The sequence below is a fragment of the Elgaria multicarinata genome, chromosome 11 (genome assembly GCF_023053635.1).
Source record: "Elgaria multicarinata webbii isolate HBS135686 ecotype San Diego chromosome 11, rElgMul1.1.pri, whole genome shotgun sequence".
NCBI lineage: Eukaryota > Metazoa > Chordata > Lepidosauria > Squamata > Anguidae > Elgaria > Elgaria multicarinata.
In genome coordinates this window covers 43,526,643-43,554,005 of record NC_086181.1, presented here as the reverse complement: position 1 = coordinate 43,554,005, position 27,363 = coordinate 43,526,643, and the positions used below count along the sequence as shown (strand labels likewise).

At 52.8% G+C, this 27,363-nt stretch overlaps 2 protein-coding genes across 2 annotated transcripts in view; one reads left to right on the top strand and one right to left on the bottom strand.

Moving 5' to 3' along the window:
* The window catches only part of MYH6 (myosin heavy chain 6), a 51,724-nt gene extending 32,675 nt beyond the window's left edge, over window positions 1-19,049 (top strand). Inside the window, exons 21-39 of the mRNA XM_063137882.1 lie at window positions 1,466-1,594; window positions 1,862-2,104; window positions 4,644-4,820; window positions 5,648-5,793; window positions 6,234-6,324; window positions 7,070-7,459; window positions 8,118-8,244; window positions 8,508-8,626; window positions 8,748-8,944; window positions 10,347-10,530; window positions 10,708-10,873; window positions 11,265-11,389; window positions 12,596-12,904; window positions 13,106-13,309; window positions 13,784-13,909; window positions 15,617-15,892; window positions 17,802-17,897; window positions 18,373-18,507; window positions 18,940-19,049. Of these exons, the coding sequence (XP_062993952.1) occupies window positions 1,466-1,594; window positions 1,862-2,104; window positions 4,644-4,820; window positions 5,648-5,793; window positions 6,234-6,324; window positions 7,070-7,459; window positions 8,118-8,244; window positions 8,508-8,626; window positions 8,748-8,944; window positions 10,347-10,530; window positions 10,708-10,873; window positions 11,265-11,389; window positions 12,596-12,904; window positions 13,106-13,309; window positions 13,784-13,909; window positions 15,617-15,892; window positions 17,802-17,897; window positions 18,373-18,507; window positions 18,940-18,960 (3,261 nt within the window). The 3' untranslated portion in view covers window positions 18,961-19,049. The remainder of the gene's footprint in view (window positions 1-1,465; window positions 1,595-1,861; window positions 2,105-4,643; window positions 4,821-5,647; window positions 5,794-6,233; window positions 6,325-7,069; window positions 7,460-8,117; window positions 8,245-8,507; window positions 8,627-8,747; window positions 8,945-10,346; window positions 10,531-10,707; window positions 10,874-11,264; window positions 11,390-12,595; window positions 12,905-13,105; window positions 13,310-13,783; window positions 13,910-15,616; window positions 15,893-17,801; window positions 17,898-18,372; window positions 18,508-18,939) is intronic.
* A 1,573-nt stretch (window positions 19,050-20,622) lies between these two features.
* CMTM5 (CKLF like MARVEL transmembrane domain containing 5) lies at window positions 20,623-26,777 on the bottom strand. The gene is made up of 5 exons (XM_063137852.1): window positions 26,659-26,777; window positions 24,568-24,720; window positions 23,127-23,222; window positions 22,330-22,408; window positions 20,623-20,697 (listed from the first exon to the last, which is right to left on the bottom strand). The coding sequence occupies exons 1-5, from the start codon at window positions 26,755-26,757 to the stop codon at window positions 20,681-20,683; spliced, it is 444 nt and encodes a 147-aa protein (XP_062993922.1). The 5' UTR covers window positions 26,758-26,777; the 3' UTR covers window positions 20,623-20,680.
* Between the last annotated feature and the right edge of the window lie 586 nt (window positions 26,778-27,363).

Here is a 27,363-nt window from a genome sequence, read left to right as displayed (position 1 = left end):
AAGTTGTCACCATCTTAGAAGAAGCAACGAAAGAGAGAAGGCATCGCCTAAGAGGCGGCAAACAAAAAATAAATACTTTCCCCTCCAAAAAAACCCATTGTTTTGTTCACATGCAGATTTATGCAGATTGAATTGATTAAAGCTCACATGATTAATCAACTAAGGTTTCTTTTAATCAGGCATCAGGCCTGAAAGGTTCGTATCAACCAATTCGATGCCATGGAATCGCACAATGAACCCCCCAGCTGGGGTCACGCAATCACACACGACACAACACATACATCACACACACACACACACACATCAACCCATGCAATCCTACCCCAAATTGTGCTATGGACAAAAAGTAGGGGAATTGCAAGAGATGTCTATGCAGCGATAGTTCTAGTTGCTTCACGAGGGTCAGTTAGAGATTTATTTATTTATTTATTTATTTATTTTATTGCATTTTTATACCGCCCAATAGCTGAAGCTCCCTGGACAGTTCACAAAAAATAACAATTTAGTTTTAGTTTTAGATGGACAATTCTATTTTTGGTCCGTTTCAGTTTTGTATGTATTCAAACATAAGTTCGTATAGTCTAATTTCCACATCATCCTGCAGTTGAAAAAATAAATGAATGCATGACAATGTGCATTTGTTTCTGCTTTTAATTTCCCCCAATATCTGCCTTTTCTACTCAAGTTTCTCTACTATATGCATTTTTCAACAGAACTGTCCTTCACGTACATATTTCTGTGGGCAGTCTTTCCTGCTGTGTAATAAATATTTTACCTACAATATCTGAGCCAAGAACTGCATCCCAAAATTTCATAGAATCATAGAATCATAGAACAGTAGAGTTGGAAGGGGTCTATAAGGCCATCGAGTCCAACCCCCTGCTCCATGCAGGAATCCACGTTAAACCATACCTGACAGATGGCTGTCCAGCTGCCTCTTGAAGGCCTCTAGTGTGAGAGAGCCCACAACCTCCCCAGGTAACTGGTTCCATTGTCATACCGCTCTAACAGTCAGGAAGTTTTTCCTGATGTCCAGCCAGAATCTGGCTTCCTGTAACGTGAGCCCATTATTCCGTGTGCAATCAGAAGGACAACTCTAATGCGAAAAGTGCGAATTAGGATGGTTCACTTAAAAATACGAACCAAATGAAATTCCCCTCCATCCCTACAGGGGAAGACGAAACCCTCCAAGGGCCGTTACCCGATCAGCAGTGGGTATAATTTTTTTTAAAAAAGTGCAATAAACTCTCTACGCAATCAAAGATGGTGTAGTGGGGAGAAGGTTAGGTTAAACCCCTTGCCCAGAGATGCTGGTTTTCTACAAACGGGGATTCCCCCCCACACACACTTTTTGACATGGGGAAAATGAATTTCCTGACCATATCAACTGTCCATTGCCGCCTCCTTTGAAGCAGCGATGCCTGATCTACCTGAGTCAGACAGTCTTCTTTTCTAATCTCCGCAGACCATGAAGGAGGAATTCGGGAGGCTGAAAGAAGCCCTGGAGAAATCAGAGACGCGGAGGAAGGAGCTGGAGGAAAAGATGGTGTCCCTCCTGCAGGAAAAGAATGACCTGCAGTTGCAAGTCCAGGCTGTGAGTCTTCTTATACCACCATATTTCCCCCCCTCCCCACCCAAACGTCCAGAGGGATGGTCTCCTGGTCCTGAATTAAGTAGTCCAGACTTCCCTAACCTGGTGGCCTCCGGATGTGTTGGACTGCACCTCCCATCATCCCCAGCCAGGGGATGATGGGAGTGATAGTCCCAACACAGCTAGAGGCCCCCAGTTTGGAGAGGGCTGATAGCCTCCTCTCTTTTCTCCCCTCCTTCCCCACCTCGCTTCTACTCCACCCACCCCCAGGAGCAAGACAACCTGAACGACGCCGAAGAGCGCTGCGACCAGCTGATCAAGAACAAGATCCAGCTGGAGGCCAAGGTGAAAGAGTTGACCGAGCGGATGGAGGACGAGGAGGAGATGAATGCCGAGCTGACGGCCAAGAAGCGGAAACTGGAGGATGAGTGCTCCGAGCTCAAGAAGGACATTGACGACCTGGAGCTGACCCTGGCAAAGGTGGAGAAAGAGAAGCACGCCACGGAGAACAAGGTGAGCGCAGGAAGCCGGGCACGGGGCCAGCTCAGGCCGGGGAGAGAATGCCCATCGCGTTAAAACAGGGGCGGGGAACCTTTTTGGGTCGGGGGCTGCATAGCGGTGAGCAGGGTGGCTCTGGTGGGGCCAGGAGATATTCAGAAACTCATACGCTCGTTCGGTCTCTCCTGCTCACATACACACATGCAGAGTGGGTTTGGACGACACAATAGTCCCCAATGGCTTAAATAGTCAACCGTTGTCTAATGCGTCATCTGTCGGGAAAATCCCGCCCCATGGTTGGTTATTTCTTGGAAATAACCAACGCAAATAATCAACGGTTGTGCAGATTTGGCTACCTGCACCACCGTGGATTATTGTGTCGTCTGTCGTTCTTTGGGCTGATGGGGCGGGTGGCTCTCCTGCGTCTTTCTCCGCAGCTTCCCGGTATGGGAAGCAGGAACCAGCACTGCCATTCTGTGGGGCAAGGGCGGGGGGCGGGCGAGAGCAATAGTCAACCCTGGGTTAATAGTCTACTCCAGTGGTTCCCAAAGTGGGTGGTACTGCCCCCTTGGGGGCGGTGGGATTGCATAGGGGGCCGCTAAGAGGCAAAGGGGTGGCTGGCAGGGGGGCGCTTGAGGTGGTCTTTTCCGAGAAGCGTCTCTCCAGTAGGTCTTAAGACCCAGGGACATTTTTATGGGAGAAGGTAGTTTGGTCCCAAGCCATATAGGGGAAGAATCCACACATGTATTAATACCGTTTAAGAAGAGTCCTTTTAACGGTGAATTGAAATGTTTCAAAAGCACCAAAACGCTAATGAAGAGACATACGCTGCTTGGTGTGCCCCGCCACGCCGGCTGCAAAACAGAGGTGTTCGCTCTCTTTTCTCTCCCTCGTCAGCAAGCCTGCGGCGGGTGCTTCCCATTTAAAGGGGCTGTGCGCAGGGGGCACTGGGCATGAGTTTGTGGAACCAAGGGGGCGGTTACCTGAAAAAGTTTGGGAACAACTGGTCTACTCGATGGATGACTCTGTGAAGTGGACTGTTAACACAGGGCTGACTATTGTGTCATCCAAATGCGTCCGCACACTCATCGCCACCCAGTGATCCAGCTCAAGATCATTGTTCTCTCGCTCCTAATATAGGGGTGGCCAATTTCGGAGGGCCTAGGGGCCAATTCCCCCCCCCCCCAAGAAGCCACCAGCAGCTGCACCCCACCCTGCCACGGCTGAAACCGCTGCTGCGCTGTGAAATGTGGCAGCAGAAAATGATGATTTCTCTTTCAAATGAGGACGTGAGGATTCCACCCGTGCCTTGCGTCGAAGGGAAATCACTGCTTTTCTGCTGCTTGAACGCTGCCAAATTTCACCAGCAAATTCGGCAGTGGAGGGCAACGCTGGGGACCGCAAAAAAAGGGGGCTGTGTGTGGCTTGTGGGCAACCCTCCCCCCCGGGGTTAATAGCAGTGGGGAAACTGCAGTCTTGATGAGGATCTTTAGGGTGGCGGAAAACGCTTTAACCTTGTCCCCCAAAGACCCTGATGAAGATTCTAATTTCCCCGCTGCTGAGCACAGCGGAGAAACAGCAATCCGATCAGGTGATCAGCTAGGCAGCGGGGGGAAGTGGGCAGGGCACCTTCGGAGCTTTGTGGGCTGCACAGAAAGTGGCCAGAGGAGTGTTAAGAGGTGGGTTGAATCATGGTAAGAATCTGGAAGAGGAGTCTTCATAAAGCCTTGGGGTGGGTGAGGAGTGAAAGAACTGCATGGTGAGATGTTGTCTAGTTGGACGAGCTGGGTTGAATCTCCTGAACGCCCCCTGAAGGTGCAATCCTCTACGCGCTTCCCTGGGGGTAAGTCCCACTGAACTCAATGAAGTTCGCTTCTGGTTGAACACATAGACCATCATGGTGCAGGATTTTCAAAATGGATTAATTTGGTTGAGATGAAATGTTGTTGAGATAGGTTGTGTTGTGTTTGGGCAGACTTGTGTTTCCCCAAAGTACGCTGGCTTTCAGTTGCGTATTTGGCATTAGAAGTCAAACAGAAATATCTTGGGTTAGGGTGACCATATGGAAAGGAGGACTGGGCTCCTGTATCTTTTAACAACTGTATTGAAAAGGGAATTTCAGTAGGGGTCTTTTGTATGCATGCAGCTCCTGGCGGAAATTCCTCTTCATCACCACAGTGAAAGCTGCAGGAGCCCTTCCCTCTTTTGTATCTGGTCACTCTAGTATAGCTGCTGCAGCTTTAATTGTTGTGATGAAGAGGGAATTTCACCAGGGGCTGCAGGCCGACAAAGGACACCTGCTGCAATTCCCTTTTCTACACAACTGTTAAAGACACAGGAGCCCTGTCCTCCTTTCCGTATGGTCATCCTATCTTGGGTGCTCCAGGCCACAGTGACCAAGACGGATCCAGGAGCATCCCCCAGACTACAGACCACCTGCTTCTCCAAAGGGAGTGCAAGACTTATCTCCTGAGCATCCCCTACTTTGCACGTGCTCAGAGCCGTTCCTTCCCACAGCTTCTCACGTCTTGAAGGGATTTGGTTCTTCCCGCAGGTGAAGAACCTCACGGAGGAAATGGCCGGCTTGGATGAGATCATCGCCAAGCTTACCAAGGAGAAGAAATCCCTGCAGGAAGCCCATCAGCAGGCTTTGGACGACCTCCAAGTTGAGGAAGACAAAGTCAACACGCTCACCAAAGCCAAACTCAAGCTGGAACAGCAAGCCGACGACGTGAGTCAATACGAAGCGACCCCTTCGGCTGAGCCAGAACTAGCTCAGACTTTCCCAGCCTTGGGTCCCCCAAAACAACGATGTTGGACTTCTGCTCCCATCATCCCCAACCACACTGCCAGTGGCCAGGGGTGATGGGGTTTGGAGTCCAATGACATCTGGGGACCAAGATAGGGAAAGGTATACTGTAACACAGAGGAGGCTGCCTGGCTGTATTTTCTATCTACCACTGTGATATCAAAATTTAGTAAACCAGAGATGGGGACATGGAAATGGGTGTGGGGCTGGATCACTGGGACCTCCACAGGCCGGATGATGTCAGTGGGCGGAGCCACACCCGTGACATCGCTGGGTGGGGCCACGCCCCCTTGAGGTCATCTGGTCCCTGGCCAAAGTGCTGGCCACGAACTAGACTTTCTGGGTGTTTATTATTGTTATTGTTGCTGTTGTTGTTATGACTATTTATTACATTTATATACCGCCCCATAGCCAAAGCTTCCTGAGCAGTTTACATAGAATAAAACACTGAACATTAAAAAATGACATACAAAATTCAAAACCATAAAAAGCATATAGACAGATTAGATAATACCCATTTAAAACAACTATTCTGGTCAGTTAAAAACTCAACATACGCTGTTAAATGCCTGAGAGAAGGAAAAAGTCTTGACCTGTTGCCGGAAAGATAACAGCCAGGCGAGCCTCGTTTGGGAGATCGTTCCATAATTGGGGGCCACCACTGAAAAGGCCCTCTCCCTATAGCCTGTTCCGCCATCGTTGGTTAATCGCACCCACGTTCTTTCCGTCTTCTGTTCCTTCCCAAACAGTTAGAAGGCTCCCTGGAACAGGAGAGAAAGATCCGGATGGACTTGGAGCGGGCCAAGAGGAAGCTGGAGGGAGATTTGAAGCTGACGCAAGAGAACATCATGGACTTGGAGAACGACAAGCAGCAGATGGAGGAGAAACTGAAAAAGTAGGAAAGGGTCCCTCTCTTCAGCGCACCTTGTGGGGGGCCCAGTCGGGCTGGGGGGGGTGGAGGGACGGCACGGGAAAGCGCAGAAAGGCCAAGGGGTGAGAATATTCAGGTCTGTCGGCTGCTGCGGCCCGGGCAGGAAGCATCCTGTGGCAGCTCATCCCCGCAAGCCCATGAAGGAGTGCTGGCCGCTGGTTCCTCTCTTTCTGCAGCTGCAGGCCGGAAGGGGCTACTGGGAGGCCACCCGGCCATCGTGCAGCACCTTCTGGGAGAGAGGGGCTGTGCTGCGGCTGGCGGGAGGGCGGGAGCCCTGGGGTTGCTGCCTTCTGGAGCACAGAGCCTTGCGGGCGGCAGCTCAGTGAGCCAGGTGGAAACCCTGCAGGTCAGAGAGAGAAAGGTGGGGGCGGGGAGACGTTCACTTCCTGAAATTCCCGTCGCAGGAAAGAGTTCGACATCAACCAGCAGAACAGCAAGATCGAAGACGAGCAGGCCCTGGCCTCACAGCTGCAGAAGAAACTGAAGGAACTGCAGGTAGGTGCAGAGCGCTCCTCTCGACTGGCCTCTGGCTCTTTCCCCTCGGCCGTGGACTGAGAGTTCTAGAGCAGTCCTCCGCCCTAGAACGTCCCTAGCCCTGGGCATTTCCATTCTAGAACAGCGCTCGCTCTAGAATGCCCCCTGCCCTGGGGATTTCCCTCCTTCTAGAACTTCCCCCTTCCAAGCTGCCAAGTGAAGGCTGCTGCTACATAAAAGAGCTGCTTCAGAGACCCAGTGTGGGCACTGAGATGTTGAGGGGCAAGGCTCTCGCTCCTCCTCCCCTCTCTCATCATGCCTCCCACCTGCTTCTTGACTGGCAGGGGTGGGGGGGTGAGTGAGCAAGGAGATAGTGGCATCTCCTGCTCCATCACTGTTATCTGGGCCAGAGCAAAAGGCAGGTGGACAACCAGGTTGCAGTGGTGAGGAGGAGGAAGAGGAAGAGGAGGACCAAGCCCAGGTGCTTCTTGAAGGTGTGGGCCCTCGGCATGTTGACCCTTGACGCCAGCCCTAAATATACCTATTGTAGCACCGAAGTCGTGACACCAAAGAGCCAGCAGGACATGTGCCGGTGTGGTCAAATGTTCTCAAGAACTTCATTCCTAGAGCTGAAAGGTACCAAAGGAAGACCCAGCAGCTCTTCACAGTCCCCAGTTGACTGATGCCATCTGGGCCTTGCAGAGATCTAGAAAAATCCATCCGCCAGCCGGACTGAGGGGAATTCTCTCCTTTCCCTCCGGCGCAGGCGCGGATCGAGGAGCTGGAGGAGGAGCTGGAGGCCGAGCGCACGTCCCGGGCCAAGGTGGAGAAGCAGCGCTCCGAGCTGTCCCGGGAGCTGGAGGAGATCAGCGAGCGGCTGGAGGAGGCGGGCGGCGCCACCTCGGTGCAGGTGGAGATGAACAAGAAGCGGGAGGCCGAGTTCCAGAAGATGCGGCGCGACCTGGAGGAGGCCACGCTGCACCACGAGGCCACGGCGGCCACCCTGCGCAAGAAGCACGCCGACTCGGTGGCCGAGCTGGGCGAGCAGATCGACAACCTGCAGCGCGTCAAGCAGAAGCTGGAGAAGGAGAAGAGCGAGTTGAAGTTGGAGCTGGACGACGTGGGGTCCAACGTGGAGCAGCTGCTGAAAGCCAAGGTGCCCTCCGGGTGGGGGAGGCCAAGGGGCTAACTAACGGTGCGTTCATTCATGGCGGTTCTCCCGAGAGGTGGAAGTTGGGAGGTATTCTGGCAGCCTTCCCTTACATAGAGCCCTCCAGATGTGTTTGGTTACAACTCCCAGCATCCCCCAGCTAGCTATGCTGGGAGTTGTAGTCCAAGACGCTTGGGGGACATTAAGTCGTCGAAGGCTGTGTTAGGGCAATAACTTGCAAAGCCCAAGCTGAGCCAAGACGCATCCTATAGCGGGTCTCGTCTTGGACTTTGGATGCTCCAGAACCTGGAGCCCTCACAGTGCACCCAGCAAGGGGCGGAAGGGATGCACAACCTGAGGGCACCCCCCAGAATCCACTGGCCAGATGACTTCTGCCAGCAGACCCAACGACATAACAAACCAAACACCATCTTCTTCAAGGGGGGGTGCAAGACACGGCTGCAGGATTCCTTTCCTACTGAGGGCCATGAGACGCCTCGTTGAGACCGGAAGGACGGCAGAGAAGACCACAGAGCGTCTTTGCTCAAAGCTTTGATCTGGCTTCCTCGGGCTGCTGCCTCACGGGCATACAGAGCCGTCGCTGGGTCTCCCCAGCCTTCTTCCGTTTTTTTATCCTTCCTTCTGTTCCACTCTCTGTCGGCAGGTGAATTTGGAGAAAATGTGCCGTACAACAGAGGACCAATCTGCAGATTATCGGGCCAAGCTTGAGGAGACCCAGCGGACCCTCAACGACACCAACACACAGAAAGCCAAGCTCCTGACAGAAAATGGTACGGTCCACCATTTTGCCCCGCTTCCTGTTTATGTACTTCCTCTTCCTGTTTACTTACTTCCTTTTTCCTAGAGCTGTTCCCAAGGTCAACACTAGAGGGGGACAGAGCACCCTTAGCTCAGCCTTCTCCAAATTGGTGCCCTCCAGATGTTTTGTACTTCAAGTATGGGAGTTGTAGTCCAAAACAACCGGAGGGCACCAGATTGGGAAAAGAACACCTCAGCTTGTGGAATTGAACTTATTCCTCTTCCCCGTCCTCAGGAGAACTGGCCCGGCAGCTAGAAGAAAAAGAGGCTCTCGTTTCTCAGCTCACACGAGGGAAACAGTCGTACACGCAACAAATGGAGGATCTGAAGAGGCAACTAGAGGAGGAGGCCAAGGTAAAGTTATCATTCACATGGAGGTGGCCGGTTAGGATTGAGCGACTCCAGCGGAAGAGGCCCTGACGGAGCGGGCTGAGGGGAAACCAGCCCAATTTACGCCTGCCCCTCCCTTGCTCAGGCCAAGAACGCCTTGGCGCATGCGCTCCAGTCGTCCCGCCATGACTGCGACCTGCTGAGGGAGCAGTATGAGGAGGAGACGGAGGCCAAAGCGGAGCTCCAGCGCCTCCTCTCCAAGGCCAACTCTGAGGTGGCGCAGTGGAGGACCAAGTACGAGACCGACGCCATCCAGAGGACAGAGGAACTGGAGGAGGCCAAGTAAGTGAGGGGGTCTGGAACTGGGGGCCTGAGCCCTGACCTTTCACCGGAGCTGGTGCACCGGCAGGCTTAGCTGAGGGCCTCCGGAATGGTGTATCTAGAATTGAGGCCAAGGTGGACACGTCAAGGTGCGGAACAGCAGGTAGCTGCTGCCTCTTCTGGGCCGCTCGGACCAAAGAACCGAGCCTGACCTGACAGTTCTTACGGAGGGCCAAGTTTGTCACATGACCTCCTCTGGCCTATCGCAGCTTTGGACGTCTCCTTAAGCTGCCGTGAGCGCTTTTTTGGGGGTGGAAAAGCGGGGTATACATCAAATAAGTAAATAAGGAAGTGTGTGATTTTCTTGTGACTCCTTCCTTTCTCCAATGCTCAGAGGTGCCCTCCGACCCCCTTGACAGCCCTGAAATCCCCAGTCTGGGTCCGATGCGGGCCAGACACCGCCCCGCTCTTCTCCCTCACACACCCGCCCCGCCCACCTGCCTCTCTCCCAATTCCCCGTCTTCTTTTCGGAATGCCCTTCCGCGGCCTCCCCTCCCCCCCTCCCCCCCAAGCCCCACGGAGATCGCTCTTCACAGGTGGTTCCTCTAACGGCGAAGCTTTTGGCTCGGGTTATATTTTAAAATGGCAGCGTATAAGACGAGCAAAAAGCTTGTTGGTTGGAGGAGAAATCCCCACTAAAAAGGCGCCAAGGTAGGTGTGTAGGAGAACGGGGAGCGGTGGGGAGGCCTGGATTCCGTGACTGGGGAGAGGAGGAAGGAAGCGTCTCTGTGGCCCGTGAGGCTCTAAAGAGCGGTGTGGGCAAGACGCAGCAGTGCCCAGGTGTCATTCGGGCCACCAATGTCTCTTCCCCGGCCCACACAGCTCCATGCTGACCCATTTACGAGGCGGCTGCCCCAGATGCAGCGAGGGGCGATGGCTTCCTGGTGCCGCCTGATGATGTCAGCGCTGCCCTTTTCCTCCGCTGCCACTCTCCTGCCCTTCATCCAGGGAAGGACAGGAGAGCTTCCTTCTCCATAGACCGGTGACGCCGAACTTTGGGCCCATAACCAAATCTAGGCTTTTGGGGGGTCCCAAAACCCTTCCCCAGAAGGCCATGAGTGCGTCCTCTCGCCCCACCAATTGTTCATGGATTTTCCGAGTTTCCCCCCCATTCTAAAAGACTGAAATGCCTCTCTGGAGGCTTTAGCGACTGGCAGGAGGAGCCAGAAGCGACGTTATGCCGGTATTTTGGACCTCGCCCTTTTTGCCTCTGGCCCCACCCATCCCTAGAAGACGGCCCCTGAGAATAGAACGGCCCTCGGAGTCAGTCGGGTTCCACACCCCCACCATAGTTGCTGATGAAGGAGGCCGCCTCCCTGCCCCCGGGTGATTGGCTCACTGCCGCCCCCTTCTGGTGTGTCAGGAAGAAGCTGGCGCAGCGGCTGCAGGACGCCGAGGAGGCGGTGGAGGCCGTGAACGCCAAGTGCTCCTCGCTGGAGAAGACCAAGCACCGGCTACAGAACGAGATCGAAGACCTCATGGTGGACGTGGAGCGCTCCAACGCGGCCGCGGCAGCCCTGGACAAGAAGCAGAGGAACTTTGACAAGGTGAAGGACTCAGTTGGGGAGAAAGGGAAATGGGCGCAAAGATTTATTTATTTATTTATTTGAAAGCAGAGTGAGACGGAGAAGGGGGAAGGGGGGGGAAAGAGAGGTGGGAAGGAGGAAACGTTCTCCATCTCCAATTAATTTCCTGGCTCTCTTTTCCGCCCCCCGCTCCCTCAGATCCTCGCCGAGTGGAAGCAGAAGTATGAGGAGTCCCAGGCGGAGCTGGAGGGGTCGCAAAAGGAGTCGCGTTCACTCAGCACCGAGCTCTTCAAGCTGAAGAACGCCTACGAGGAGTCCCTGGAGCACCTGGAGACCTTGAGAAGGGAGAACAAGAACCTGCAGGGTGAGTTCAGGAGGGACGCCAGCATCGGGTGCTGCAGCGGGGCAGGGTGGGAGAGGAGCTCAGTGACGCCTCCTTGCTTTGTGACCCTGATGTCCAGGGGATCTATCCTCGCACCAGGGAGCTTTTTAACCGCTCTGAACAACCCCAAAACAAGCCTTGGTTTCTCAAGGTGGCTTGTTCAAGAAAAAATAAGCCATGCGGCAATAAAGCCACCCTGTGGGAAACGCCCTGGCTTTGGACAACACACTAACCCACGGTTCAACAAACAACCCACGGTTCAACAACAACCCACACTGCACCTCTGAGCGTGGGTTAACGTGTCGTGCGAACTCAGTCTTGCACGTCCTCTCCAGAGTCTGAGCCAAATCTCCTGCTTCCTCCCTCTGCACAGAGGAGATATCTGATCTCACTGAACAGCTGAGCGAGGGCGGCAAAAACTCGCACGAGCTGGAGAAGGCGCGGAAGCAGCTGGAGGCCGAGAAGATGGAGTTGCAGGCCGCTCTGGAAGAGGCTGAGGTGACCGTCTCTTCAATTCTGGGCCGTAAATTGACAATTGGTGACTGCTTCTCTGCAGCAAGGGAGCCTGGCAATTAATGCCCCGCCTGCCATGTCTTTATTTGCTTATGAATTTTGTTTTTTGAATTTTTGGGATGGGGGGGTAAACCGAATTGATGGATTTTTCCAGGAAGGCGGTAAAGAAAAGTCTTCAATAAATAAAAAATCTTCGCCAGAGGTTCCTGGATTGCTACCGCCTGGATTCCATAGATGGCTACCACACTAGAGCCCTGTAGCACTGTTTGGGCATTGCTTTGCACCAATGGCTTCTGGTCATGATGGCTATTTATAAGCTCCGGTTTCAGAGGCATGAAGGTGCAATTGCATTCATGTCCTGCTATGGGCTTCTCATATGCCACTGTGTGAACAGATTGCTGGCCTAGATGGGCCTTTGGTTTGATCCGGTGCACGTCTTCTTATATTCATTTTTCACTATTGCCTGGAAGTGGAATTAAATTAATACAAACACTTAATGTACTGTTATATTAACAAGCAGTGCCCTTTCCCAAAGCCAAGGCCCTTCTATAATGTTAATTAAATTCTTCCTCCTTTCAGGTTCTGCCCGTTTCATTTCTTCCTCTTCAGCACAGCTGGGGGATTTTAGTGATGATTTGCCCTTTTATTTAGTCCGCTTCCGTTTCATGTGTAGCAGCTATAATCACTGGTTTCCTTGCATTTTTTATTTTATTTTATAGTGAAATAGTGGTAGTTTACTATAAAAGAAAAGAAAAACCACCAAAAGAAAGAAGTCATTATAACCCCTCCCAGTTACACAAAGGATGACAAGGGACATTTCATCACTAATCCCCAGCCAAACTCAACTAGAAGCAATAAAATCAGTGAATCTGCAAACAGGAAGTGTTTAATCAAAGGCACAATAGCCCTTTAAAAAAACACATAAGAAGAAAATGGACTAGAAAGCAACACTGTAATAAGGATGGCGATTTCAGAAAAAGGGTTAATGAGGAAGCAGTACCCATGGTCCATCAGAACCTAAGCAAACCTAGCTGGTAGAGTTTGAGGTGAGGAACATCCTGGGTCTTGACACCATCACACCCTCTGTCTGTCTCCTTCCATCTTCCTGTCTCTCCCTCCTTCCTCTCCTCATTATTCATTACTTTGGTCTCTTCCTCGGCTCATAATTATGATAATTCCCTGACTCTACAGGCCTCTCTGGAGCACGAGGAAGGCAAGATCCTCCGGGCCCAGCTGGAGTTCAACCAGATCAAGGCCGACATTGAGCGCAAGCTGGCCGAGAAGGACGAGGAGATGGAGCAGGCCAAGCGGAACCAACTGAGGATGGTGGAGTCGCTTCAGGCGTCCCTGGACGCCGAGACCCGCAGCCGCAACGAGGCGCTGAGGGTCAAGAAGAAGATGGAGGGCGACCTCAATGAGATGGAGATCCAGCTCAGCCAAGCCAACCGGGTGGCGTCTGAGGCGCAGAAACACCTCAAGATTGCTCACGCCCACCTCAAGGTAATGAGGCGCGAGTGAGGCCCCTGCCCACACCTCAGTGGACCAGAGTGTGAGGGGCGGTGGTCCGAGGCTTACACCACCGTCGTGGTGAGGAGAGCTGCCCTTGCCTCAGAAAACGGAGGCTGAAGGCCTTTGCTGTGAGCCAGTGGCTTCCCGCTCGAAAGACGTCCGCTCTAGGCCGTCGCGTTTTTCCTTTCCCAGGACAGCCAGATCCAATTGGACGACGCCCTGCGTGCCAATGAGGACCTGAAGGAGAACATCGCCATTGTGGAAAGGCGGAACACCCTGCTACAGTCCGAGCTCGAAGAGCTGCGCAGCCTGGTGGAGCAGACGGAGCGTGGCCGGAAGCTGGCTGAGCAGGAGTTGCTCGAGGCCAGCGAGCGAGTGCAGCTGCTCCACTCCCAGGTGAGGAGGGACGCCTGCCAACGCTCTGGCGACCCTCGTCTCACGCCATTGTTGGACCAGATCCGTGCGCTGTTTCTCTAGCCGACAGAGCGCTTCACTTGCTATAAAGTTTCTCAAAATAGCCCTTACAACCGTCTTGTGAAGGCGGTTTTCTTCTTTATTTTACTCCTTTCTTCCCTTCCTTCCAAAATGGCACCCGAGGCAGCTAGCATTAATAAAAGGCAGATAAAAAAACAACGCACCCCACAAAATCGTTACTAAAAACGTAACGTTAAAAACAGATCCGTCGAAACGCAATTAAAAACACGATGTTATCATCCCCTTATTGCCCGAGGCCGTCTCGTGAGTTCTTCGGCTGAGGAGATATTTGAACCCACCACACGCTGCTATGTTCCCTCTGTGATGCCAGCGTCTCCCATTTCTCCCTCTTCGCATTTTGGCTCACGGCCGTTTTGACTCCTGCCCTCTCCACAGAACACCAGCCTCATCAACCAAAAGAAGAAGATGGAGTCCGATCTTTCCCAGCTGCAAACAGAGGTGGAGGAGGCCGTGCAGGAGTGCAGGAACGCCGAGGAGAAGGCCAAGAAAGCTATCACCGACGTGAGTCAGACGTGAAGGCATGGGACGGCAACTGGGCCTGGTTCCGTCCTCCCACTGCCCGGCCTCTCAAGACGCTGCCTTCTTTCTGGAATGGTTTAGGAAAGCAAAGCTGTGGATGGCTTTATGGCAGCCTTCCTCAACCTGGGGCGCTCCAGATGTGTTGGACTACAACTCCCAGAATGCCCCAGCCAGCCGGCTGGGGCATTCTGGGAGTTGCAGTCCAACACATCTGGAGCGCCCCAGGTTGAGGAAGGCTGCTTTATGGGGAGGCCACACTCAAGCAGGTTTTCCTGACTCACCGTAAATTTAAATTTTCGTCCCCTTCATGGGTGGTTTTCTCTCCCCCCCCCCACCTCCAACATTTCCAATTATGGACACGGTTTCTTTGTTTGAGGGAGGGAGGGTGGGGTGGGAAGGTGTAAAAAGAATATCCTGGTTATGGATGATGGGTGTTGGCAGTCCAGCTCATGTGGAGAGTGCCGTGCTGAGGGAGTTTGCCTTATATAATACTCACTTTGAGTTCCTTAGAAAGTGCGCCTCAATGACAGGTTTCACAATTTGAAAGTTGGATTTGAGTTCTGACATTTGAAGGTGTTGCCGGCCTTCAAAATGTTGGATTTGAAATCTGGTGGTTTGAAGAAAAATTGAATTTGTGGCCATTACATTTCAGCTCCGTTACATTTAGGTCCGAGAGAAGGGCATATGTCCTGAATAAAAAAGTGAGGGTGGCATCTTTTGTTCTTTCTGGCCGGGTTCACACAACTCACTAACCCACTGTGGGTTATTGTGTTGTCTGAACGCAGCACGTTTTCTGCAGGGTGGCTTGTTAACCGTGCAGTATGGTTGACTTTTCTCGAGCCAGCCACATTGAGAACCCATCGCTTGTGGTTGGGTTGTGCGGGGTGGTTAACAAACTGCACTGCGTGGCTAACGAGCAACCCCTGCAGAAAACCCACTGCGTTCAGACAACACGATAACCCACACCTCGACAACAACCCACACTGATGAGTTAGCATGTGGTTTGAGCCCAGCCTCTGTCTGAATATTTCTCTCTCTCTCGCACGCGCGTACACACACACACACACACACACACACACACACACACCCCTTTCATCAAGTGAGATGAAGTAGTTGACTAGGGTGACCACATGAAAAGGAGGACCGGGCTCCTGTATCTTTAACAGTTGCATAGAAAAGGGAATTTCAGCAGGTGTCATTTGTATACAAGGAGAACCTGGTGAAATTCCCTCTTCATCACACCAGTTCAAGCTGCAGGAGCCCTGCCATCTTTTGTATCTGGTCACTCTAGGCAAGGCTCCTGCAGCTTGAACTGGTGTGATGAAGAGGGAATTTTGCCAGGTTCTCCATATATACAAACGACACCTGTTGAAATTCCCTTTTCTATGCAACTGTTAAAGACACAGGAGCCCTGTCCTCCTTTTCATAGGGTCACCGTATAGCTGACCTCTCAGATGGATGGGAGCATGCTGAGTGTGAAGGGGAGAGCGCCTTGGTGACATGCACAGCAATCCTTTGAGTTGAGGATAAATCCACCCGTTTAAAGAGGAGAAGAGCAAACTCTCCTCCTCTCCCAGGAAAAGAAACAGGAGTTAAAATATACGGTGAGTTTACTAGACTGAAACAATTCTCTCTCTCTCTCTCTCTCTCCCTCTGAACTGCGGCCCGCGTTCCTACTCAACGGGGCAGGCGGCCATGATGGCGGAGGAGCTGAAGAAGGAGCAGGACACCAGCGCGCACCTGGAGAGGATGAAGAAGAACATGGAGCAGACCATCAAGGACCTGCAGCTGCGGCTGGATGAGGCCGAGCAGCTGGCCCTGAAGGGGGGCAAGAAGCAGCTCCAGAAGCTGGAGGCCCGGGTGCGAGAGCTGGAGAACGAGCTGGAGCTGGAGCAGAAGCGCAACGCCGAGAGCGTCAAGGGCATGCGCAAGTGCGAGCGGCGCATCAAGGAGCTCACCTACCAGGTAGGCCGGCTTGGCTGCTGCCGTCCTTCTGGCCGGGCCTCGGAAGTTGTAGGGGGGGCATGGCGGCTGGAAAACGGGTGGTTGTGCAAGGATGGGGAGGGCTGGAACCTCAGGCCTGCGGGCCAAATCCGGCTCACCTGGGGTCCCAAGCCGGGGCTCCCCGTGTGGCCACACTCCCTTGGCTTCTCGGCTTTCGTGCAGGTTCCCCCCCTTCTAAAAGGTTGGAATGCCTCCCCTGAGGCTCCGTTCTGTCTTTGGTCCCACCCCTTTTTGCCTTTGGTCCCGCCCCTTTTTGCCTTTGGCTCCGCCCACCCCTGCAACCAACGCGCCCCCCCCAGAGCTTCTCCACAATGGAATACAGCCCTCGGGCTGACAGAGGTTCTATGCCCTTGAAATATTTGATAAGGACGGGTGACCCTAGAGAAAAGAGGACCGGGCTCCTGTATCCTTAACAGTCAGATTGAAAAGGGATTTTCAGCAGGTGTCATTCGTATGCATGCAGCACCTGGTGCAATTCCCTCTTCATCACAACCATTAAAGCTGCAGGAGCCTGGCCCTCTTTTGAATCTGGTCACTCTACTATAGCGGGGCAGGGCTCCTGCAGCTTTAACTGTTGTGATGAAGAGGGGTATTCACCAGGTGCTGCATGCATACAACTGACTCCTGCTGAAATTCCCTTTTCTATGCAACTGTTAAAGATACAGGAGCCCTGTCCTCCTTTTCATGTGGTCACCCTACGATAAGGAAATGTGGCCATTCTCCCCAGTTTAGAAGGTACTGTGTTGGTAATAGGAAAGGGATGAGCAAACTGGGCCTTTCTTGTGTGTTTATACCTGCCCATTCTGGCTTTCTTCCATCGCGGAAGTCAAGGCAGCGGAGCGGAGTTTGCCAGGCAGGTTATGATCCAAACCCTGACCCGCCCAGACCTTGCTTAGCTTCAGCATATGCCAGCTGTGCCATGAATTTTCAGGCCGCGTCTTCACCACTGCCCCGTCGCCCCACTGGGCTCTCAAAAGAGCTGGAAGAACAATTCGCACAAAATCCAAACCTGGCCGAATTTCGGAATGCACAATTTCGGAATGTTTTTCATTTCGTACCTTAGGAAGAGTGGAAGCTGCTTTACCCTGAGTCCGACCCCTGGTCCATCTAGCCCAGTCTTACCAGCACAGGCAGGCAGCAGCTCTCTGGGCTTTCAGGCAGGAATTCTTTCTGCCTTCCCTGCAGAAATCAGGGATCAGACCTGCGACCTCCTGCATGCAAAGCCTGTGTTCTACCACTGAGCTACCAACTTTTGAAATCTTAAAGTCTCATGGATGATAGTTAAAGCAAGACCTGCGTGTGTGGGCAGCCCAGCTTCAAATCCCTTTTACAGCTTGAGAGTTAGACAACACCTAACTGGAAATCCCGAGAGAAACCAATTTGTGCACTCTGCAAACTGTGTGCGCGTCAGAATCACGCAGGAGAATCCCAACACACGTCCGCACGCTAAAAATAATGTAGCTGTATAGAAAGTTTCTTTTCGGGTTGGTTCAAACAAAACTTTCAAATCCCAGTTTGTGCTAACTGTCGTTTACGCTCCAAACCATGATCTGTCTTCCAGGGGTACAGGCAAACCGTGGTTAGTGCAGTTTTCCTTGAGATTCCCGGGATCTTATCCCCCAACATCCCAAATCTTAGTCTGTCAGTTCAGTGCCAACACACTTTTCGCCCACATGGTGTTTTGCAAACCGGTTTCAAGGCTTAAGGTTCAGATCTCGGTTTAGTGGCCGCTCACAAACTATGATTTGGGGATTGTGTTGAGTAGTCGCAACAAACCATGGTTTGGTATCAACATCGCGGAGGAGGAGGAGGCGGGGATACAACGTGACGCTTTCCTCCTCCTTTTCTTCCCATTTTCCCTCGTCTGCAGACTGAGGAGGATAAGAAAAACTTGCTGAGACTCCAAGATTTGGTGGACAAGCTACAGCTGAAGGTCAAGGCCTATAAGAGACAGGCGGAAGAAGCGGTGAGTTCCTAGCTTCCCTCCCCGATTCTCCGCTGCCCTTCTCAGAAACAAACGTCGAAGAGGGTCAAGCTGCTAAGTCCAACTGCAGCCCCCGACTCGGCCGCCGCGCCTTTGCGAATCACGATCAGCTTTGCTGAACCTGAGCTGCTGGAACGCTCAGGTCGTCTTACGCTTTGCAGGACAAGCTTTGAGAAGTCAGATTGCTTCCAGCTCAGCCTGGCCTTTAACGCTTTGCTAAACCCAAGCAACAGCGGTTCTGATTTTAAGTCCTGTGGCCAAACTTTGCAAGAACTGAAGTCAACCTCCCCCCAACCTGGTGCCCTCCAGATGCGTCAGACTACAACTCCCAGAATCCACTGTAAATCTGCATCCAACCCCATCTATGCATTTTTAGGCCCGTCTCCCTGCGACGTCGCTAGCTGCAAGACCAGGCCGCCGTTGTGATCAATACTTTTGGTTTCCCCTCTCTCCGCAGGAGGAGCAGGCCAACACCAACCTGGCCAAGTTCCGGAAGGTCCAGCACGAGCTGGACGAAGCGGAGGAGCGGGCTGACATTGCCGAGTCCCAGGTCAACAAGCTGAAGGCCAAGAGCCGTGACGTGGGCGGAAAGGTGAATGCCGTGGCCTGGCGGAGGAGAGGGTTGGGCAGGGACTAGGAGACTGAGCAGCGGGTGGTCGCTGCAGTAACATCGCAGAAGCAGAACCCCCGCCAAACAGAGCAAAGGGGTGCTCCAAAAACGTTGGGGTTGTGGTGGCGTGTGTGTGTGTGTTCACCTTTACTGCTATACACACACACACACACTTTTTTTTTCCTGTCCTGCTGGAAGTTCAGGGGGTGGGGAGGGGAGAGCAACCCAAAGAGTTCTGGAAGTTTCAGTCTATTGGAGAAAAACAAGGTGTGGTGGCATTGGCTAGTGCCAATGCCGTGGCGAACACACCACCACCATCAGACCACCTGCCCCACATGTCACTCTCCGCCATCCTTGTCCGATCTCTGCTCCCCTCCTTTATTCTCCTTCCCCCTTTCTCCTTCTCTCTTCCAGAAACTTCACGATGAAGAGTGAGGCGGTTTGGAACTCCCGGGCTGAGCTGACGCAGCGTTTAGTCTCTGGCCCCTTCCTCTGAATATACAATGTAGCGTGAACGTAGTGTAATTAATAAAAGTTGAACAGCAGATGTCGTTTTCAATTTGTCATCCTCATCCGTCGCTTCCAGCGCTCTCCTGCTGAACAGGGAGCGTCAGGTCATCACCCCGCGCCTTTAAAAGTCTCCCAAGAGGCAGACATTGAACAGGTATAGATTTCCTCCATCACCTGTTGAATGCCTGCCTGTCGTGAAGCTATTAAAGGCACAGGAGCCCTCCTAGAGGGAGGAAAATGTATGGCAACTTGAAATCCATTGATTTCGAAAAGAAACTTGCCCAGATATAGTCAGATTATTTGTTGTTTAAAGAGGGCATTCATTATATTACCAGTCAGACGTCTTAATCAAGTTTTCCCAGGAAAGTAGCCTCAACTCTTACGATATCACTGGCGCCCTCCGGTGGTCAGACTGAGCATCTGCATGCGATGCGTCGGCACCAAATTCTCCTCCAGGGTTTATTTTCTGTATTATGACGCGACCTGGCGGCCAGTATGGGGAAAGGCAGCTGGTCCCTTGCATTTTGGGGGAAGCCTTTGATTTCGAACGGATCTCGCAGGTTTTGCACACTCACACACACCACCAATGCCTGCACCACTTCTGCTGAATTTGCCATTCATAGAATCATAGAATCATAGAATAGCAGAGTTGGAAGAGGCCTACAAGGCCATCGAGTCCAACACCCTGCTAAATGCAGGAATCCACCCTAAAGCATCCCTGACAGATGGTTGTCCAGCTGCCTCTTGAAGGCCTCTAGTGTGGGAGAGCCCACAACCTCCCTAGGTCATTGGTTCCACTGTCGTACTGCTCTAACAGTCAGGAGGTTTTTCCTGATGTCCAGCCGGAATCTGGCTTCCTTTAACTTGAGCCCATTATTCCGTATCCTGCACTCTGGGAGGATCGAGAAGAGATCCTGGCCTTCCTCTGTGTGACAACCTTTCAAGTATTGGAAGAGTGCTATCATGTCTCCCCTCCATCTTCTCTTCTCCAGGCTAAACATGCCCAGTTCTTTCAGTCTTTCATTGTGGCAGCTAAAAAAAAAGGACACATTTCTGCTTGTAAACAAACCCCACGCGCCTTGTTTTCTTGCAAAACTGTTGCGGGGGGTTACTCCCAAGTTTGTCAACAGTGGGAAGGGGGTATTGCCCCCCTGGTCGGTTCAGAGGGGGTTAAAGTGGCCTCCTGACAAGATTCTTACACCACATAGAGTCTATGTACATCCCCTCACGCGCATATACATAGCTTTGCACACACGGCCTCATGTGCTGGCTAATCAAGACCTCCGTTTACCACATTAAAAGCACCTTTAATCTCGTCTCCCCGGCAAATTACATGCAAAACCACCCCTGGGCCAAATCGAGGGTCCACATCCTCCAAAGGGTGGGATCGGGGGTCTCTTCCGGAAAAATCCCAGTTCAAAGCGGCCTTTCAGGCCCACAGATGGCAGGCTGGCGAGGGAGGGGACGCTGGGACGCGGCCGGAGCGTTGCGGAGCTTTGACTCAAGGCGGGCGCGCGTTGTCAGCGGATCGGTAGCCGAGGCGGGCGAGGCAGGGGGGCGGAAAAGTGACGCGAGGGAGCGGGAGAGGCTCTGTGTGCATAGCTTTCACCCACCAGTGTTGGGGTGGGTGGGGACGCTGGTTCACTCAGCCCAGATCTGCGTCTGGAAGAGAAAATTAAACAAGTATCAGGAGACGACGTTTGCCTATTTGGGCCACAAATACATTTCAGAGGATCCGCAGAGGGCAGGAAATGGGTCTATTATTGACTATTATTGCCCAAAGCAGCTTTCCCCAGCCTGGTGTCCTCCCGGTGGGTTGGACTACAACTCCCAGAACCGGGGGGTTCTGGGAGTTGTAGTCCAACCCACCGGGAGGACACCAGGCTGGGGGAGGCTGCTTTAAAAGTATGACCCTTCCTCGCCATCCCCTTGATCCACACCCCGGTCATCTCTGATCTAGACTACTGTAATCTCCCCCTCATGGGTCTTCCCTTGCCTCACCTTGGGGAGGGTCCCCCTCACTTCATTCCAGCACTCTGCGGTCCAAACTATCACTCTGATCCCATGATGCGCCTCCTTTGCTCGTAGCGCGAACAATCAGAAACCGCTGCGGAGTTATTCCATTTTTTCCCCCCTCCTCCGAAAAGTCCCGGGACAACACCGGAGGGTGACACACCATAGATGCCGTCGTCCGGACGCTCCGGTAAAATCCTGCCAATGAGGCAGAACGCTGGCGTACTAAAAGCCTCGGCTACTAGCACCCGAAGCCAGTGAACGTGTCACTGAAACAGCTACGTCCTGCCTTACTCCTTGCCTCTGTTTCTCCTGGATTGGGTCCGGACGTTGTCCTATTTAGAGTAGACCCACTGAAGTCAATAGACCTTAAGCTAATCATGATTACTTTGAGCTCCGTTAATTTCAGTGGGTGTAATCCAGGGGCAGGTAAGATGGTGCTGTCCAGATGTTTTGGACTACAGCTCCCATCAGCCCCATCAAGCACAATCAGGGGTTGTGGGAGCTGTGGTCCAAAACATCTGGAGGGCACCAGTTCACCTACCTTGGGGTTTCTCTAAGTATGACTAAGAAGTCAACTCAGTGGAGGCTGTCAGTGGAGTAGTTAATCCGCTCCAGATTTCAGTCAGAACCAGTCCGGACTCAAAAGGAGCTATCCAAGGTCATCATAGAATCATAGAAGGGGCCTACAAGGCCATCCAGTCCAACCCCCTGCTCAATGCAGGAATCCACAGTAAAGCATACCTGACAGTTACCTCTTGAAGGCCTCTAGGGTGGGAGAGCCCACAACCTCCCTAGGTCACGGATTCCATTGTTGTACTGCTCTAACAGTCAGGAAGTTTTTCCTAATGTCCAGCTGGAATCTGGCTTCCTTTAACTTGAGCCCATTATTCCATGTCCTGCACTCTGGGAGGATCGAGAAGAGATCCTGGCCCTCCTCTGTGTGACAACCTTTCAAGTATTTGACGAGGGCTATCATGTCTCCACTCAATCTTCTCTTCTCCAGGCTAAACATGCCCAGTTCTTTCAGTCTCTTTTCATAGAGCTTTGTTTCCAGACCCCTGATCATCCTGGTTGCCCTCCTTTGAACATGCTCCGAAGCGGATTCACCGCCCCCTGACACCGGAGCCACCAGCCTCCACTAATTCAACCCACTACGCACATGAATGGCGCATAGCCTCAGTATTCCACCCACCATGGGGGGGGAGCATTTGGAGTTTCTTCCTTTGTCCCACCACTGTGCCCCCCTCCGGGCAGCCCCAGGACCCCAAATCAGCTCACCCTGGTCTGATCCCATCTCAGCCCTGTAGGTTTTGTAGGCATCGAAGCAGAAGACCGCAATAAGGATAAGACTGAAGACCTGGGAGAAGAGAACGGGCGGTGAATGACGCCGAGGGGAGAAGGGGGGAGGTGGGTGTCTAAGGCTCCGGAGTCCTGACACAGCCCACGTTCGGAGCAGCAGCATTCACGAATGGGCCCAATCTCTCCTGCGCCCCGAGTCCAGACAGAGGTCTGCAAGCCATGATGGAACCCACACGTGCCGGGGGGGCTGGACATCCGTTCAACCACCACACCAGCATCCCCCAACCTGGGGGCCTCCAGGCGCGTTGGTCTACGGCCGGGGTGTTGTACCCCTTTAAGCCGCATTCCAGTGGTGGGTGGAACCCAAGGCAAAGGGGCGGGGCTATAGGGGAAAAGGTGTGGCCAAAACCACCAACCTATTTTAGCTTAAAGTTCTCACTGCCAACAGCTAGGCCTCTGCAGGGGCATTTCAGCTGTTGGGAATGATGAAATACTGTACAAAAGTTGGGGGAAAGGGGCGTGGCCTGGGGAAGGGGGCGTGGCCATCTGGAGAAACTTGGAAAACTGGTTGGAAAACTCCAGGGGGCCATATTTCGCCCCGGGCCTGAGGGTGGCAGGGGATGATGGGAGTTATAGCCAACACCTTTGGAGGGCACCAAGTCAGGGGAAGCAGCGCCACCTTGTGGATTCTTTTAGGATGCCAAAAGGGGAGGAGCTCTAATCAAGGGCATGGCCAGGAAGGGGAGCTTTACACAGAGGGAAGGGTGGCGACTCACGAAAGCAGACACAGCGGAGCCCTCGTGGCTGGCAGCGATGACGGCGAAAGCCACAACGATGAAGACAATCGCGGCGCTGATGCAGCGAAGGAAGTCCTGTGACACGAGAGGGAAAAGCCACTAGTAGCTGAGCGGTGGGGCAGAAGGACCCGTTGAAATCAGTGGAGGCTGGAGGCTCCCATGTCAGTGGGGCGGCAAATGCGCTCCGGGTTTCAGTCGGAACCGGTCAGAAATCTAAAGGAACTATCCAAGGTGAGGAAGGATTCGCTGCCCCCACTGACATCGGAGCCACCAGCCTCCACTGCTTGAACCCAGTACCAGAAAGGGGCAAGGCTGCCCAGATGCTGCCACGTTCTGAATCCCAGAATTCGGGATCTTCTAGCCAAAGTTACCAAAACTCCCCAAGACCAGAGGCAGCACCATGCAAGTTAAAGCAGCTAGGCAAGTTTCAGTAAACAAATTATCTGTTTCTTGCATTTCCGTACTGCCTTTCTAGAACCAACCAGGGCAGGTTTTGCAAAATTCAGAAAACGAAACTCATCAGCCAATAAAGAGGTAGTAATATATGTAAAACAACCTTAAATTTAAAAAGACGCGTCTTAGAATCATAGAATAGCAGAGTTGGAAGGGGCCTACAAGGCCATCGAGTCCAACCCCCTGCTCAATGCAGGAATCCACCCTAAAGCATCCCTGACGGATGGTTGTCCAGCTGCCTCTTGAAGGCCTCTAGGGTGGGAGAGCCCACAACCTCCCTAGGTCACGGATTCCATTGTCGTACTGCTCTAACAGTCAGGAAGTTTTTCCTGATGTCCAGCTGGAATCTGGCTTCCTGTCACTTGAGCCCGTTATTCCATGTCCTGCACTCTGGGAGGATCGAGAAGAGATCCTGGCCCTCCTCTGTGTGACAACCTCTGTGTGTCTTGACCCCCTTCCTGAACACACAGAGAGCAGACAGCAGTCGCAGCTCCAAAGGGAGGGTGTTCCAGAGTGTGGGAGCAACGGAGGAGGAAGCCCTTGCCCACGTCCCCGTCAACCAGGCTGCTGCAAGCGAGGGGTTCACCCAAAGTGTCTCTCCTGCTGATCTTAGTAATGGCGCGTGCCCATATTGAAATATGCGGCCCCCTCAGAGAGCCAGGCCTTTTGCCATTTAGAGTTTTAAAGGTTACAAACCAACACCTTGATTTGAACCTGGTGAACAACTGGCAGACAGTACAGATCTTTCAGTATTGGGGTGTTGCGGCCGCATTTCGGACAGTCTCCAAGGGTAGCCCCACACAGTGTGCATTGCAGTAGTCTAATCACGATGTAAAGCGCACTTCAATACGCTTTAGGGATGTACGGTGAACTCCAACGCCTTTTTTCAAAACGGTCAAGAACCTGACCGTGGGGACATGACTGACCACTATGAAGGGAGTATAAAAACGACAGAGGAGTTACCCACCAGACAGGGCCAGTTGACCCGGGTCAGGCGTTCGTAGTAGTGCGTCGCTCGTAGTCCTAAGAACGCCAGTGTCACCAACACCTCCAACAGGGCAGCGCCCATGTAGGCTGAAATGGATGCCGTTAACAGCAAGAACACCAAGAAGCAGAGGCCCTGGGACACGGTGACGGAGAGGCACCAAAGGAATATGTGAGTGGAGCAGGTATTCTTCCCAAGCTATGTCGGGGGTGTGTGTGTTATTATTTAGACCGAAAACATTCCCTACCCATTAGGAAACACAGCCTCCCTCTTCCAAGTTCTTCATAGTCCCAGATGGCATCATTGCAGGCTGGCTGCAGAAAGGTTACATGCCCTTTATCCGCATGGATCGAACTGGACCCATGGGCCATGCTGGCAGGGGATTATGGGGGTTGTAGTCCAACACACCTGGAGGGCACCAGGGTGGGTAAGGCGGATCTGAAGAATCACATCCTGGGTCTAGATTTGCGATTGTTGGAAGCGAGTAGCAACACCCCACGCCCTCTTTAAAACAACCATTCCTGAACGTAAAAAAAGGGCAGGTGGCACATTTTGATTTAACTCCGCTGTTTTCTAGAACACGACCCTAGAAGGGTTTTCAGTCCTTGCCCACAACAACTTGTCCCCCCGTCGTCATTTCCACACCCGACCCCTGATGGAACAAATTTGATGGGCTGTGTAAGAATTTCCCTCAACCATCAACCACCCCATAACCCCTTCCCCATAACTGCCCTAACCCTGAGATCGGCCTCTTCTCCCCAGGTCAAGCTGCCCCCCCACCGGGCCCTCCTCCCGAGAAGACCCTGGACAGAGCCTGGAGCAGCAGAAGGCAGGGCTGGAAAGGGAGGGGACGGATGGCGAAGACATGAAATAAAGGAAAGAACGTGGCAAAGAAAGGAAAAACTCGGGGTGCAATCCTATGCATGTTTGGACATGGTTGGCTGGAGGAGGATGGGAGTTGTAGGAGTTTTCTCTGTCTAAACATGCATAGGATTATTCCCTAAATCTGTACTCCTGAAAACTTTGCCTGGGGATGATGGGAGTTGTAGAAGTTTTCTCTGTCTAAACTTGCATAGATTATTCCCTAAATCTGTACTCCCGAAAACTGTCTGGGGATGATGGGAGTTGTAGGACTTCTCTCTGTCTAAACATGTATAGGATTATTCCCTAAATCTGTACTCCCGAAAACTTTGCCTGAGGATGATGGGAGTTGTAGAAGTTTTCTCTGTCTAAACATGCATAGGATTATTCCCTAAATCTGTACTCCCGAAAACTTTGCCTGAGGATGATGGGAGTTGTAGGAGTTTTCTCTGTCTAAACATGCATAAGATTATTCCCTAAATCTGTACTCCCAAAAACTGTCTGGGAATGATGGGAGTTGTAGGAGTTTTCTCTGTCTAAACATGCATAGGATTATTCCCTAAATCTGTACTCCCGAAAACTTTGCCTGAGGATGATGGGAGTTGTAGAAGTTTTCTCTGTCTAAACATGTATAGGATTATTCCCTAAATCTGTACTCCCGAAAACTGTCTGGGGATGATGGGAGTTGTAGGACTTCTCTCTGTCTAAACATGTATAGGATTATTCCCTAAATCTGTACTCCTGAAAACTTTGCCTGGGGATGATGGGAGTTGTAGGAGTTTTCTCTGTCTAAACTTGCATAGATTATTCCCTAAATCTGTACTCCCGAAAACTGTCTGGGGGTGATGGGAGTTGTAGGACTTTTCTCTGTCGAAACATGCATTGCACAGGATTGCATCCTAAACCAGCGGGCAGGAAATATCAAAGCAAAGCCTAAAAGAAGGAAAGAAGGAAGGAAAGAGGCAGAAGTGATGAACCAGGGAGGAGACAGGGACCGAGAAGAGACGAAAGGAGCCAAGCCAAAGAGAACAGAAAAAGTGCAACAAAAAAAAAGGAAAGAAAAAAGTCCTTAGAAACGAGTTACTCAAAGGAGAAGGGCTTGGATAGAGAGGCAAACAGGCAAAGCAAACTTGAGGAAGAATGTGGAAGGAGAGGGGGGGAGTGGAAAAAGAGAAAGTGGAGTGGGAAAGAGAGAGGGGGGGTGTCTGTTACCAGCTCTGCCTCCATCAGCACCCCCTTGGGGGAGCGCAGGAAGTCCTTGTCCAGGGCAAAGCCCTGCAGCCCCCCGGGCGTCTCTTCGTGCTCCCCCATCCTGCTGCCTCCGAGCGCTGCTGCTGTGGGGTGGAAGAGCTGCGGTGGGGGGGGGGGGGGGAGGCGGAGGGGAGGGGAGGGGAGGGGGCGTCCGGCCCAAGGAGCAGCGGAGATGAAAGGGGGCGCCTGTTCCCGCGCACCTGGCACCCAGCCGGATTTCCAGGCACGGCGGGGGGTGGGGTGGGGGGAGAGGCAACCGAAAGGGGGCTGGAGAGAGGGGGGGCAGCGAAAGGAGGATGGAGAGAAGGGGGCGCGCTGGGCAGGAAAGCTACGGAAAGGAAGGGGCGTATGAAAGAGGGAATGGGGCAGTGTGGGGAAAGAGGAGTGCAAAGGCAGTTCAGGGAGGGGGCTCTGCCAGGGCTCTGCCCTCCGCCCCCCCACCCCCCTCCAGCTCAGAATGGGGTAGGGGGGGTCCACCTGCCCCCTTTTGCTCCGGCCTCCCAACCGGGGACAATGAGGGATTGTCCGCCAGGGCCAGGCGCGGCCGGCCCGGGGAGAACAAGGTCTCGATTGTCCGGCAGCCCCGAGCGGACGAGAGGGGCGGATGGGCCGCATTCTCCGGCCGGCGGACCCATTCAGCGGCCCGGCGCGTGGGAGGAGAAGCGG

Bases quoted from the DNA above. Each gene is read 5' to 3' on its own strand.
- CMTM5 (XM_063137852.1), bottom strand. From the start codon at position 26,757: ATGGGGGAGCACGAAGAGACGCCCGGGGGGCTGCAGGGCTTTGCCCTG. The intron at 24,721-26,658 runs GTAACAGACACC...ACCGTGTCCCAG, and splicing joins TGCTGATGGAGGCAGAGCTG to GGCCTCTGCTTCTTGGTGTT. The intron at 23,223-24,567 runs GTGGGTAACTCC...CTCGTGTCACAG, and splicing joins GGGTCAACTGGCCCTGTCTG to GACTTCCTTCGCTGCATCAG.